The sequence below is a fragment of the Protopterus annectens genome, chromosome 3.part1, assembly GCF_019279795.1.
Source record: "Protopterus annectens isolate FY-2018-M chromosome 3.part1, PAN1.0, whole genome shotgun sequence".
In the NCBI taxonomy this organism is placed as follows: Eukaryota; Metazoa; Chordata; order Ceratodontiformes; family Protopteridae; genus Protopterus; species Protopterus annectens.
In genome coordinates, this window is record NC_056732.1 from 71,317,154 (window position 1) to 71,331,025 (window position 13,872).

The window sequence follows — 13,872 nt, forward strand, 5'->3', positions numbered from 1 at the left end:
TGACCGGTGTTCCACACCTGAAGTCAATGCCTCATTGGTCTGATTCGACCATAATTAATTACACTAGATATCCACATCCTGCCCCCACCCCCCATTAAGGAAACCACAGTAAAATATTTCTCCAAAGCCAACTTCATGCTTCTTAAGTCAGAAGTGGTGAACTTCATGACACCCATGCAGATAGACAATACAGTTACGACTAGTGAATCCTACACAACTGCACTTTATAAGCACTTACACGAGTGCATGGAACGTGCTATCCCAAAGGAAGCCAATCTGGTGGTCCCCTGCCATAAACAAACTGTACAACAGAAGAAAGAAACTGTTGCAAAAGAGTAAAATCCCATGAGTGGAGGAGCTCCCTGGTCAGCCTCAGTAAGAACCTGCGATCCCTGATAAAATCCTCCAAAGCTAGTTACGAAAAAAAAAATTGCCACTGATTCTAAAGACAACCACAAAGCATTCTATAGCTATGTCAAGAATCTCAATGGCAACACTCAGATCTGCTCTAAGTTACAGCACAATGGCATTAAATATACAGACCCAACTGATATTGCCAATATCCTGGCAGACAGGTTCAGTGTTAACTTTACCCCCCTAAAGAGCACATCTCTATACCAGAAGAATGCAAAGTTCCTGTAATCACGGCTGCACAAGTAAAAACCACAATCTCCAAAGCCAAGAACACAGCATCCATGGGACCAGACAACATCCCAGTCTGCGTTCTACATGAACTACAGAATGAATAGCATACAGCGACGGTTATCCCACTCCACAAAGGGGGAGCCACCACGGACCCCAGGAACTACCGCCCCATTAGCCTGACGAGCCTGGTATGCAAGGCCATGGAACGTATCATCATGGAACTTATAAACAAAGACATTGGCAATCTCCAAACTCTGGACCACACCCAGTTCAGGTTTGTAAAAGGCAGATTAAGTCTCGTAAACCTGATAGACTTCTTTGAAGCAGTCACCAAAACCATAGACGAGGTGAAGGTGGTTCACACAGCCTATCTAGATCTTGCCAAGGCTTTCAACACCATCCCCCACTCTGGAATTATAGATAAACTGACTAAACTAGGTATAAATCCCTGTGTCACAAGATGGGTTGCCAACTGTCTCACTGACAGAACCCACACTGTGAAAGTAGCAGACTCCAAATCCGACTTCAGACCAGTGACAAGTGGAGTACCACAGGGTTCAGTCCTGGGTCATCTCCTGTTTGGTATATACTTCTCTGAAGTAGATGCTAACACAGAAGGTCTTTGGCTAACGAAGTTTGCAGATGACTGCAAACTAGGAGCCATAATCGAAACTCCCAACGATGTGGACATCCTACAAAAGGGCCTCACTGAGACAGATGCCTGGTGTCAAAGCCATGGCCTCAAGCTCAATGCCAAAAAGTGCATTGTCCTCCCCTTTGGTAAAAACTCTGTACCCATCAACTACAACATAGGCAGTAGTATACTTAACACCGAAAGTGTGATGAGACCTTGGGACACAGGTGGACAGTAGTCTCTCCTTTGATAATCACATTGCCACAGTAGTCAGGAAATCCTTCTATGTGGCACACCTCATCACAAAAGGTTTCTCATCCAGAAAAAAAGAGGTCATTGTTCCCCTCTACTCATCACTCATTAGACCCATTTTAGAGTACAACGCCCCTTTTGGTATGTACCTCACAAGACATCTACAACAACTGGAAAGGCCGCAGAAATACCTCACAAAGAGGATTACCAGCCTCAAATAGATGCCCTATGCAGACAGTCTCAAAAAACTCCAGCTTTACTCCATCACATATCGCCTACTCAGAGGTGATCTCTGCCTAACATACAAAGCTATGTCAAACCCATTGCTGTTGGACATGCTCCACTTAAAGAAGTTCCAATCCCTCCGAGCTACACGGCCTAGGGACCTAAACCTTGTCACCACAATAAACAAAACATGCCGGAGGGATAAATTCCTGTCCCAAAGACTTCCCATACTCTGGAATAAACTACCTAATTATATCACACAAAGCTCCTCATTAGTACTCAAGAAAAATCTTGATTGGATGGGAAATAGGAAATTCACCCCAGGGATCACTTCTGTGGCTCTACTAGACAGTGGCACAGGAAAATAATTTTCTTGGGTGGCAAAAGCCAGGATACCTTTTTGGCTGGGCTTGTATAGGCCCTAGGGCTAATAGCCTAGTACCTACCTATGAACCACAGACATTTATAAGTGTAACTTCCTGCTAGAGAGCTTCTGTGGCAAGATTGGGATTTTACAATGACTCCACAGTTTTCAGTCATCTGCAGACCTGGTTAGCCATAAGATTTGTTTTTTGGTCTGTAGGTTACAGAAGTAAATATTAAACAAAATCAGTGCAGGATACCACTAGTTGTTTTTGTGGTATTTGATGCTGCCCCTTTCACCTACACCATGTAGGTGATGTATTTTACAAATTTGCTATCCATCTTACCACAAAGGAGTCTATTTGTAATGCAGTTAGTTTATTAATTACGCTAACATGGGGGATGGGGTGGAATGCCTTGGCCAAATCAAGACAGGCTGTGTGTACAGTGCGACTTCTGTCAACAGCTTGAGTTACCTTTTCAAGGAGGTTTACCAGGTTCATTAGACATGACCTGACGTTTACAAAACCAAACTGCTGCAGATCTATGAAACAGCCTGAAGAGTGTCATTTGTAAGGCCATGTAACATTGTTATACCAGACTTATTAATATAGACATTTATCTCATCATATTGATGAGCCTATAATTTCTGTGGTCAATAGTAGGGCCACATTTATGGAGTGGCCAAGCTCAGGTTAAATAGGTTATTGAAAGGTTCTGCCAGGGCATGTTTAGTACTGTTTAACTAGCCCAGTGTATTATCTGGTTCCATAGAGGAAAGAAAGTCTTGTCCAAGACTATCAATACATTTTCTTTAGTGATGCTGTTGGGGGGTGAGGGATATGGGTCCTGGTGTGGCTATGGACAGTCACCTCAGGAATGAAACTTGTGGTAAACATATATGCTAGTACACTGGTAATGTTCATTAGGTCTGATTTCCATTTAGTAGGAGTTCTGTCTGTACATTGTTGAATGTTGTTTATTTTCTAACACAACAGAATGACATTTTAAATGTCATTGGCTTCAGATGCCAATAGGAGTTCATGGGCTCCGTTGACTTTTTGAACTTGATCTTGCTTTTCTCTGAGGATTTTTTTGGTATGCAGCTTCTAAACTTGAGTTTGGGAAGTTTTTTGGCTCTTAGTTCTAGCCACGGGATGACATTGAGCAGGGTACCAAACAAGCCAGCTACAGCTTTGCTCAGAAATCAATGTGCACCTGCTATATTACATCCCAAAAAATGTACTAGAATACGTCAAACTCTTTCAGAGATACAACCCCGTACCAATACATCCAAAGCAACTGACTTTAATCGTTTTTTTTCAAACAATTTGATGTCAGTCATTAACAAATTACAATTAAAAGGATCATATAAATGACCATATTCATTACAACAGCCAACAATTATTTATTTTTTTTTTTTACCTGAAGACAAAGAGGATTTATTACAGTCAAATATTACAATGAATAAAAGGAACTTATTTTGTAACTACAAAGGAAAAGTAACATTATGTCTGTCAGGGTTTGATTCTTGGATTCATTTCCTGTCGGGGAAGCTTTCTGTGCAAAGTCTGCATGTACTCTTTCTGTCTATTCAGGTTCAGTAGAGTTTCCCCGTTTCCTCCTACATCACAAAAACATTCCAACAGGTGAAATGATAAAGCTTTAAACTATGCATATGTGTTCACACCTCCTGCAAAGTAGTGGTACCCCTTCCAGAAAAAAGTTATCTGCCATATGCCCACTGTTTACTGGGACAGGCATTGGTTCTTCCACTTTCACAACCATGAAAATAATAAAGCTAGTACTGAAGATTAAATAACATTCAGTAGTACTGCAATACAAATGTGCATTTTAATGAATGGATGTTTAAATAAGTGAACAAAGTGACTTTCTGGGAACTAATGACAGGTATAAATACAAACGCAGCAATTTCTGACCATTAATGAATACAAATAAGGTACTTCCACATACTGATTACAAAATAAAAGTAGTCAGTATCATTCCTACCCTTATTCTCATGGAATTGCAATATAATCTAACTTTCATTCCCACTTGCACTCTGCCGATCACACTGCCCTCAGGACATGCTAGCTAATGTTTGCCTAGAACTTTCTCTCTCCATCTCAATTACATTTTGTTGCAAAAATTCTGTTCTCATATTAGATCACTTGCCCCCGTGCCCCCCCCCCACCCACCAAAAAATAAATCTGAAATAATACATATATTCTGAAGCTAATATGCTGGAATCTGTGTCATACTGGATCTTACTCATATTTTTTTTTTAATTTTGAGTAGCAAGCAGTCTACTCAACATATTTTCATTCATGCACTGACATATCTTTACTGCTTTCCAAACTTGTTTATAGTTAGACATAAAACTTAACTTATTGTAATGTTTTTGCCACAAATACTTTAGATTTAATTCATTCAGCATTCTCTGCAGTCAACATCTTAATAATGACTTTTACATTACAAAAAAGTACACATTACTTACCCTTACTACATAATTAAATTTTTTGCAGTCTTGGATTGCACTTGAAAAATCTAAACGGTTGAAAGCTTCTCCTAATGTACAATAGCCATGGCGCTACAACAAAAATACAAAATATAAATAAAAAAAACAGTAGGCATGCGCAGATAAAGACTACAAGAAACATTAGAAATATAGGTCTTTAAGAATTTTTCTTACTTCTTTTGTACTTCCCTTATGAACATAGATCCATTTTTCTTGATGGAAATCTGAGAAAATAAATTAAATAATTTAAAATTGTATAATGGTCAGGTGTACAGCATATCACAAACCATGAAGCCAGAAATACTGACATGCCATTTAAACAAATGTTGCAACTTCATGAATGGCCTTTTTTTTAACAGTAAAGGAATCAGCAGCAATCACAGACTGCCTAGACCACCACTCACTGGTCCCTTGTAGCACTTCCAGTGTAGCGCCTACAGCATAGCCAGTTGCTTCCATCTTTTCCAGGAGTTAAGAGTGCTTAACTGATATGCTTTAAGCATACCACTATTTTTGTAATTACTATATCTGTTGGTGGGCTGTCAAGTGTATAGTCAGGCATATGCCATGTATGCTGCGGTAGCCACCTTTTAAAAATAACTGTGTGCATTGATGTATGCAAAAATGTAAATAAAAACTCCTGGCACATTTGCTGAGGTTTTACATTATTAAGCTATAGCTCTATTCCATGGATTTTTTTTAGAATACCCGGTTGCCAAATTGTTTTTATTTTTTTAGCTCAAGCCTTTTATTTGCTTTTTTCCCCATACAGTACTGAAGTAATGTGTTTATAAATATGCACTGCCTGGGGGTTGAGAGAGGGGATGGCTACATTTAAGGGTTTAAGGGCTATCTACACCTAAAAAGTTTGTCATTATTAGAAAGATCCTGTCTTTCTCTCTCATGACAAAACATTTTTTTGCAAAACATGTGGGGAAATTCCTAGTTTGGGAGGCTGACCATTATGGTCATGTAATGAAAAGCAATTAAGGGCTGGTATGAAGGCATGAGAGACAGCTAGTAACAATTCACCATTTTGTGTTTTGCAGTCCTTGGCACCCCCAACCCACAGAGGGCTGCTGCTACATACATTGTCAAATATGTAGTAGCTAGATGTGTACCATTAATTGCTGTTTAGTGCTAGATACCTAAACAAAGTAGCCAGTGCTGCCATACCACTCAGGGTACTGGGAATGTCTAAATGCCACCCCCAGTATAACCAGCAAGATACCCACCCATTTCACTGTGCAAAGGAGCCTGCATGCCTCCCATGTTCTGCCATAACAATGTACCTCGTATTTTAAATGACAGATCACTTTCAGTTTCTGCACACTCACCCTGAAAGACAATACACTCACTATTAAAAGCCATAAAGTTTTGTTATAAAAAGAAGAAAGCCAAGGCTTAGGAGTTCTGCATGCCAGAACATATCTAGTTATAGATCAGCCAAAGAATAAAAGGCTACAGATGCACTTTCCTAAACAGCTCATCTTTTAGCAATAGGTTTCCAATATCAGAAACTGCACATCTGTCCTGCACCATGAAGAAAATTACATGCTGAATGGAAATGTGGTCTCCATCAAAAACTGTTGATACCATACCAAAAGTCCTGCTTTCTGTTACAGCTGCATTGTTGGGGGGGGGGGCTACACCAGTTGAGTCTGTTTATCTATGAAAGACTACAAAAGTCACACTGTAATAAAATCCTACAATTCATAATCCAAGTCTGTCCACACAATCCACAACCCTTAGAACAAAAGCTACATGAAAATTAAAAATATATACAATTGTGTAAGAAAGCTTGCCATAACATTAGATGTTTTAATAGATCACTGCTGTAGTATCCTAAGCTATTTGGGTTATATTTTGCCCAGGATAGGACAACTGGCCAGCTTTCAAAAAATACAGGGCACTTTCCACATGGCAAACAGCCAGATTAAAAAAAGCTGTTTGATCAACAAAAGATTTAGATCTTTCTTGCATTAAGAAGGGAAGCTATATGCAAAAAGGAAAATGCTAGGGAATGGATGGCAATTGAAAATAAAAGCATATGTAACTGTATACACAAAGGAATATACATCTCCAACCTGGCAATCCAACAAACAAAATAAGGGGGCTGGAAGGAGGGGATGGCTACAGCAACAGTGATCTCATTAGAACACTGACTATTATGGTTAACTTTACAGACAGTCTGAATGTGCATTTGAGATAACAAATAAGCTTCAGCTGTGAGCCTTAAGTGCAAATTCACTACAGATTTTTAATAGCTCTAATAATTCTTTAACTTAGGTTGTTCAGATATTGTTTAAACTTGTGTCTAAGCCTTGATAGCCCATCTAATTCTAACAGGCATAATCATTCCAGATAGTGGACAGTTTTATACTTCACTGATCTGACCCACTACTGAACAAAATATTGTGTTCTGCTGCCTTTCAAATAAGCCAATTGAAAAAAACTTGTAACGATTTATTCCCAACAAATTACAGGATTGGGAAACCTGAACCAATCAGAAATGCTTTAGGAACTGTCATTATAGTCTGCTTCTTACAGATTTAAAGGTGACCTCTGCCTGGTCTATAAAGCCCAATGTTGGTCTATAACATAGATGGAAAACACAGAGTACTAATAAGAGATTGAGGAACCTAAAACTAAAATAATAATAATAATAATTATAATAATAATAATACCACCACACACCCCATTTGTGCATGATGTATGAATATGTGTGATATCAACACAAAGTTATGGCAATCAAGGTTTTTGAAGGACAGTAGTTTGTTAACTTGACAGCTGAACCTATGAGACGGTCATAAATGTCAAATAATTTCCTCTAAATTTAGAGAGAGGAATACAATAGAATGATTTCAAAGTTTAGGACAAGTTCCAAAGTATACCACAATTTATCAGAAACCAATCAATATCATATAAAAATACACAATACATACACCAAGGACATCAGCACCAGTATCAAAAAAACAGCCAAGTTTAGTTAAGTTCCCTTTACTAGGAAGGAAAGAGTATTATACAAGACCTGTCTACTGTGAGGACATATCAGCATGCGTACATGTAGAATGCTGTAAACATCAAGGGTGTAGCATCCTTGAAATATCCTCTAACCCTAGCAAACTACTGCAGTTTGGGTCACTGAATCATGCCTTACCGTAAACCAAGATAACCATTGCCACAACTTTGCCACAACCCTTCCAACTCAGAAGTGTAGCCTGTGACAAAGCTAGCACAGTGTGAGCTAAAAAAAGTTAAAGCACGTCACCTGGTGACTAAACACTAAATTAAAACAACAAGAACTCAGCACCAAGGTGAAAACCACTTGAACTAAGAACAAAACCTTGGGATTAGTACCACTAAACCACCAGGAAAAATGAAGCTTATAATAAACTATAAAACATGGACAAAAACTAAAAATAATGCAGATAACAAGACTACATATTTAGCACTTTCATCCCAAATTTTATTTTACCGGAACTTTTGCAGAACGAATAATAGTCAATACAGCCAACCTTAAATATACAAAAACCTACCAAACCCATTCAAAGGAACCAATCACATTAACAGCACAAAGGAAAAAAACTTACCAGCTGTAGGAAGTTCAAGCTTTTTGTCCTGGAACAAGTCAATTTATTTCATTTTGTTAATGAGTGCAATAATTTTCTTGAAGGCAGAGAATTAAAATGGCAAAACTGGCTAAGGGCCGATTGTTTTCCTAGTATTAATGGAAGTATTGATATAAAATGTCTTCTTTGGTTGAGGTTAACATAAACATGAAATAATACATATTTGATTTTAAATGGTTAATTTTGTAAAGGGTAGATATGTTTAATTATTTTTTCACAACCAAATTATTTTTTACATTTGAGATATGTTTTTAATGATCATGTGATTTTTTTTTTACCCACGGAGGTGATTGGTTAAGTTTTTCCTGGTCTGAGAAAGATACGCAAACAACTTGTACTAGCTAAGGCATGCTCTTTGTCCACATCTCACTTCCACTGTTGTGTTGTCAACAAGGCAAAAATCACAATGAAGGTTTTGGCACCTTCATCATTAAATGGCATAGACTCCTGTCCCCAGTCCAACAGTTCTGCACTGGTTCCGGTTACAGCAAAAACGGCTACTGAAAGCACCAACTGTCATATCCTTCCCTGTCTACTATGCAGCAGACAGCAAGTGTGCAAATTCTGCAGAGTAAAATAAGCATACCCATAGACCTCTAAAAGGGACAAGTTTAATCCTAACTCCTATTATTGCATTCTAGACGACAAGCAACAAGCAACAAGTGAATCCTCAGAAGTGGATGGTAATGTTAAACAGCTTTCTGAAGGAGCTGACATAATTATCCCCCCACCTCTGAAATGTTTCAGAGAAAGATATACATAAAATATTTTGCACATTTAAAGTTTTTGTACCACTCTTTCATGTAAATCAGAGAAACAGTCCTACAAATGATTAAGAAAGTACTGAACTCACACTGTGTTTTTGTCTTGTTATTTAACACGTCCTTCCTTCGTTTCTTGGCTGAGACATCATAGTTTAAATTCTTGAAAATATTCTCTTTGTCTTCTTTACAAAAACTGCAGACAGAAAAGTATTTGTTTAATCTTTGCATTGCAGAATATTTTTCACTTACTATACAACCAGTCCCATGTTAAACAAATGTTGAACAGGAAACAAACACACTTGCTTCACAATATGAGGTAAACATTTATGTGGGTTCAACCTATTGTTGTCAAACCCCTTGCTAATTCGTGGAACAGCCAATATCTACTGATTTACATTTTCATCTATCCCCGATAACCACCTTAAATGATTTTTAATGAAGCAATTATCCTACTACATGATTTGACAAGTATACATGTAAAGTCATGACTCATGAAAAAGTTTCTTTTAAGATAGAAAACAAGCAGAAAACAGCAACATAAAAAGGTGCAGTTTCTGCAAGTACAAATGTAAGGTTCTTTCATGAAAAAGTATCAAAGTAGACAACTTTGTGGCAAACTGATACATCAGGAAAACAGTAACATAAGGAAGATGCAATGTGATGCTGCAGGGATAAAGTTATTGTTAACTTTATGAAACAGGATTAAATACACAATCTTGCAGCACACAAACTATTTCACACCAGGGATTACACATTTTAGAGCCTGGAGAAATAGGGATGTAAAAATTTGCCTAGCAATTCTTTTCCAAGTTACATGGACTTTACCTGGTCTGCAGAGCCATTACTAAGTAGGAAAGGAAGACATACTACATCAGGTGAGGGGACTGAGTAGTGCAACATTGGAATGCATGTATATGACTGTGTTACCAGGTCCCTAACTTATAGGAGACATGCAATGTTGTGGCACAGAAAATAAATGACCCCAGGAAGGTTCTGGGGAAAGTGGCCAGTCACATACAAGATGGCCAAGGCAGAGGGGGTGCATAACAGCAGAAGGAACTAGGTCCATAGATTAGTACTAGACTAACTGCCCTTGTGGGCCATTTTATGCATAGCCAACTAACCCATGTGAGAATCAAATCATGCACCTTGTGTGTAAGGTAAATATCTTAATCATTATGCCATCTTCCCAATAGATCTAACCTTAGATCATCCTGCAATACAAATAAATGGTCTTTCTTAGTCTTTACTGCAGAGGAAAAAAAAAGAGGAAAACTGGATCACAGCCATAAAAAAGGTGTGCAGGCTGGAGACAATTGATTAGTGACAATTACTACATTATAGACTGTACAAGAACATTTTATAAAGTCTAGGAAATCAGAAATAAAATCATTGTCTGTAAATTACATTAGACCCAAACTAGAATATGGAATAATACGGAAACCATATGCAAAAACGAGCATGAGAAAATTGGAAAGAGAAGAGAAGAAATATACCAAGGACATCAATGGATGTGAAAGTGTAAGATAATATGAAAGCTTAACAAATCTGAACTTGTACAATGTCTCATACAGATATTTAACATACCTTCTTCATGTATGTAGAGCATTTAGTAACAACTACCTCTGGGAATGTTTTGTGGTCATCAAACAGTAGTAGAGAATCAGACAGCATGTGTAGGAGATTATACAGGAATGACAGATGTAATAGTTTTATCTGTATGGCAAAAAGGGCAACTAGAAAAAAAAACACCTAGACTGACATATTTTACTGACTTTTTGCCTTGACAGTCCTTAAAGGATATGAAATACTATTCATCCTCAAGTTTTGTCCAGTTAATACCATAGTTTCCTGTGCACATCCACACAGTGGAGACATTATTCATCCCGATCAGAATATCAGGAAAAAAACAGGCAAATGAACAGACATTGATCAAGTTAATTTCTGAAACTACTTTAGCCATAAGCAAAAGGTTAGCCCATATCAAAACCCTCCACTTATGAAAGTTAAGATAATAAAAATTAAAAGGAATGCTTGTAACTCAGAGGGTCCATATGCAAAATTAACTGCAACCAGATTCACAGGCTCCTTTGTCAAGCTCACAAACTACAGGCCTTAAAGAAGCTTTACTGTCATAACAACCCAAAGGTGATATTTTTTTTTACTGCCCATGCCTTTACTTCTGACCAAATCTAATGACGGACTTCCACTAATTCTAAGAGGAAGGCACTATATAATGCATCTGTCACATTTTTGTTTCCATTGTTGATATTCATTTTATTATTTTCTCTAATTTGCGGTTAGTGCCCTTGGGTGGAGCATTCTAGAGACCGACGTTCAAATGGAAAAGGCTCAGACAGTGCCTTACAGACCAGAAGATATCACCTCATCACCTCAAAGTAACCTGTAAGAAACGGAATATTTGAATAGTTCAAGCTTTCTAACAAAGAATCATTGTACCTCTCTGAGTTGGCTAGAGTGGCTTGTTTGAAGGTTACAAAATGCAGCATTTGTATAACAAGTCAAATCATTGACACGCAAGACCACAAAACTAAAGCTACTCAATTATCCATAATTACAGATTTGCAAGAGATGGGTCCATTGTCTGTAAAAACAATTCAGGACCACTCACCAGATAAAAATTGCTCAGGCTGCTTAGAGCATTCCTCATTTCCAGCCATACACTACAAGTCACCTACTTCTCCAGATCTTTTGCAGAAGCAGTGAGCATCATAAAGTAACTGGCAGTGGGGAGAATGAGGGGGAATTCTAGACCATCTGCACCAAAGGCAAGGTTGTCATGGTTTTCTACAATTTAAAGAATGCTTTCCTTGGAATACTTCAGCATTTATGTTGTCCAATGATGTGCCCAGGTCACTTTTACATGTCACACAGGACATGGGAAATATACAAATGGAATTGTTTATGGAAAAATTAAATATGCCAAGGTTAGAGGTAGATGAGGCTCAATTACTAATGGTTAGGATAGGAGGAAATGAGATAAAATTTGGAAAAATTAAATATGCCAAGGTTAGAGGTAGAGGAGGCTCAATTACTAATGGTTAGGATAGGAGGAGATGAGATAAAATTGTGATGTCTAACCAATCTACAGGAAAGTCCCCAGGAATAGATGGTATTCCTGTGGAAGTTTGGAAACTAGGAGGGAAAAACTGATAAACATCTGGAAGGTTTTGTTTAACAGTATTTTATGAGGAGAAGTACCAACATCCTGGAAGAAAGTGGTACCCGTAATACCTAAAGAGGGTAAAGATCCACTGGACCCAGCTTCATACAGGACCATTTCAATACTAAATAATGATTATAAAGTGTTCTTGTCTATAATGGCTAAAAGACTGACAAATGTACTCCCAAAATTTGATAGATATGGATCAGTGTGGTTTTGAGGAGGGGAGGCAAACATTTAACATCAACAGAACACGGATGAGTCAGAGGGAAACAAAATGTAAGAAAATACCATTGCTGGTGGATCTTGATGCAGTGAAGGCATTTGAAAGAGTAAGCTGGGACTTTATGAGCAGGGCAATGGATGCATTTGTATTCCCTGAGAAAATGATAAGGTTGATTAGGAGGATAAGAGAGGGATCGGAGGTGAAAATTAAGGTGGGTGGGATTCTTTCTGATAACTTCTGCTTGAGCAGAGGAAGCAGGCAGTGGTGTCCTCTTTCCCCTTTGTTATTTGCACTATATTTAGAACCACGGGCAATGAAAATAAGAGAATGAGAAACTCAAGGATATAATTGGTATGGTAGTCAAGAAAAGATGGCACTATTTGCAGATATTTTATACCTGACAAAACCAGAAAGCCATTACAGTGTTGTGTAACATTTTCAAACAGTTTCAAATCTTTTGGGGATACAAAATTAATAAAGCTAAAACAAAGGCAATAGCAGTAAATTATGTATCCACACATGAATTGGTTCAGCAATATCCTTATTTATGGGAACACGATAAAATAAAGTATTTAGGAGTATGGGTTAAAAAGGATTATGGTATGGCAGCTACGGACATGTGGTAGGAGACTAAACAAATGATATAACAAAGCTTCCATTTTCTCATTTTTTGTATTATCGATAGTAAGATACAAGCAGACAAAATGTTTTTAGTTCCTTTAGTCTTGTACACAGGTCAGGCATATTTTTTATCAACCAGAGGAGAAGCTGTGAATAGCAATCAAAGACCAGAAGGACTTTATCTGGAAGGGGAAGACGGCAAGAGTCAAGTGGGATAAACTGATTCTTCCAGCTGGGATTACCCAATTTGAAGAATTATTTCAGAGCTACACAGTTAAGGCTCCTACACATAGCACAAGCAGAAAACTATAATTCAAAGTGGAAAGGGACGACGGTGAAACAGAGAAGACGCTTAAGAAAGAAGGAGAGACTGGGATTTTGGATGCAGGACTTTAAACAGAACAATAATCATACAGAATATTATATCCATAAAATAGCAGAAAGTGTTCTAAGACCTAAGCCAACAAGGGAATGGAGAAAGGGGATTCTGCCAATAGGGATGACTGCAATTAGGGATACAGACAATAGAAATAGGGGGCTGGAATTTGTTGGGAGAAAACTGGCAAAGGAACCAAGGTACTGGGGCAAATAACAAGAGAGGGAAAGATGACAGACTGGGAAGATGCCAAGAATTTATTTGGACTGCAGGATGGAGATTGCCTTCCCTATCAAGGATTGATATCAGAGTATAGGCAAACAGAAAGAACCAGGGGTCCTAAATGAAAGACCAGTACTAGTATAGCTTTTAGTAGAATCTAGAACAGACGCTGTGATTTAAAAAAGCAATCCGTACAGCATGTAAAATACT

General features: G+C 38.0%; 1 protein-coding gene across 1 annotated transcript in view; it reads right to left on the reverse strand.

Moving 5' to 3' along the window:
* The window catches only part of FBXO32 (F-box protein 32), an 85,772-nt gene that overhangs the window by 57,430 nt on the left and 14,470 nt on the right, over positions 1-13,872 (reverse strand). The window contains exons 2-4 of the mRNA XM_044066587.1: positions 9,123-9,226; positions 4,812-4,861; positions 4,617-4,709 (exon numbers count right to left, since the gene is read on the reverse strand). Coding sequence (XP_043922522.1) covers positions 4,617-4,709; positions 4,812-4,861; positions 9,123-9,226 — 247 coding nt within the window. The remainder of the gene's footprint in view (positions 1-4,616; positions 4,710-4,811; positions 4,862-9,122; positions 9,227-13,872) is intronic.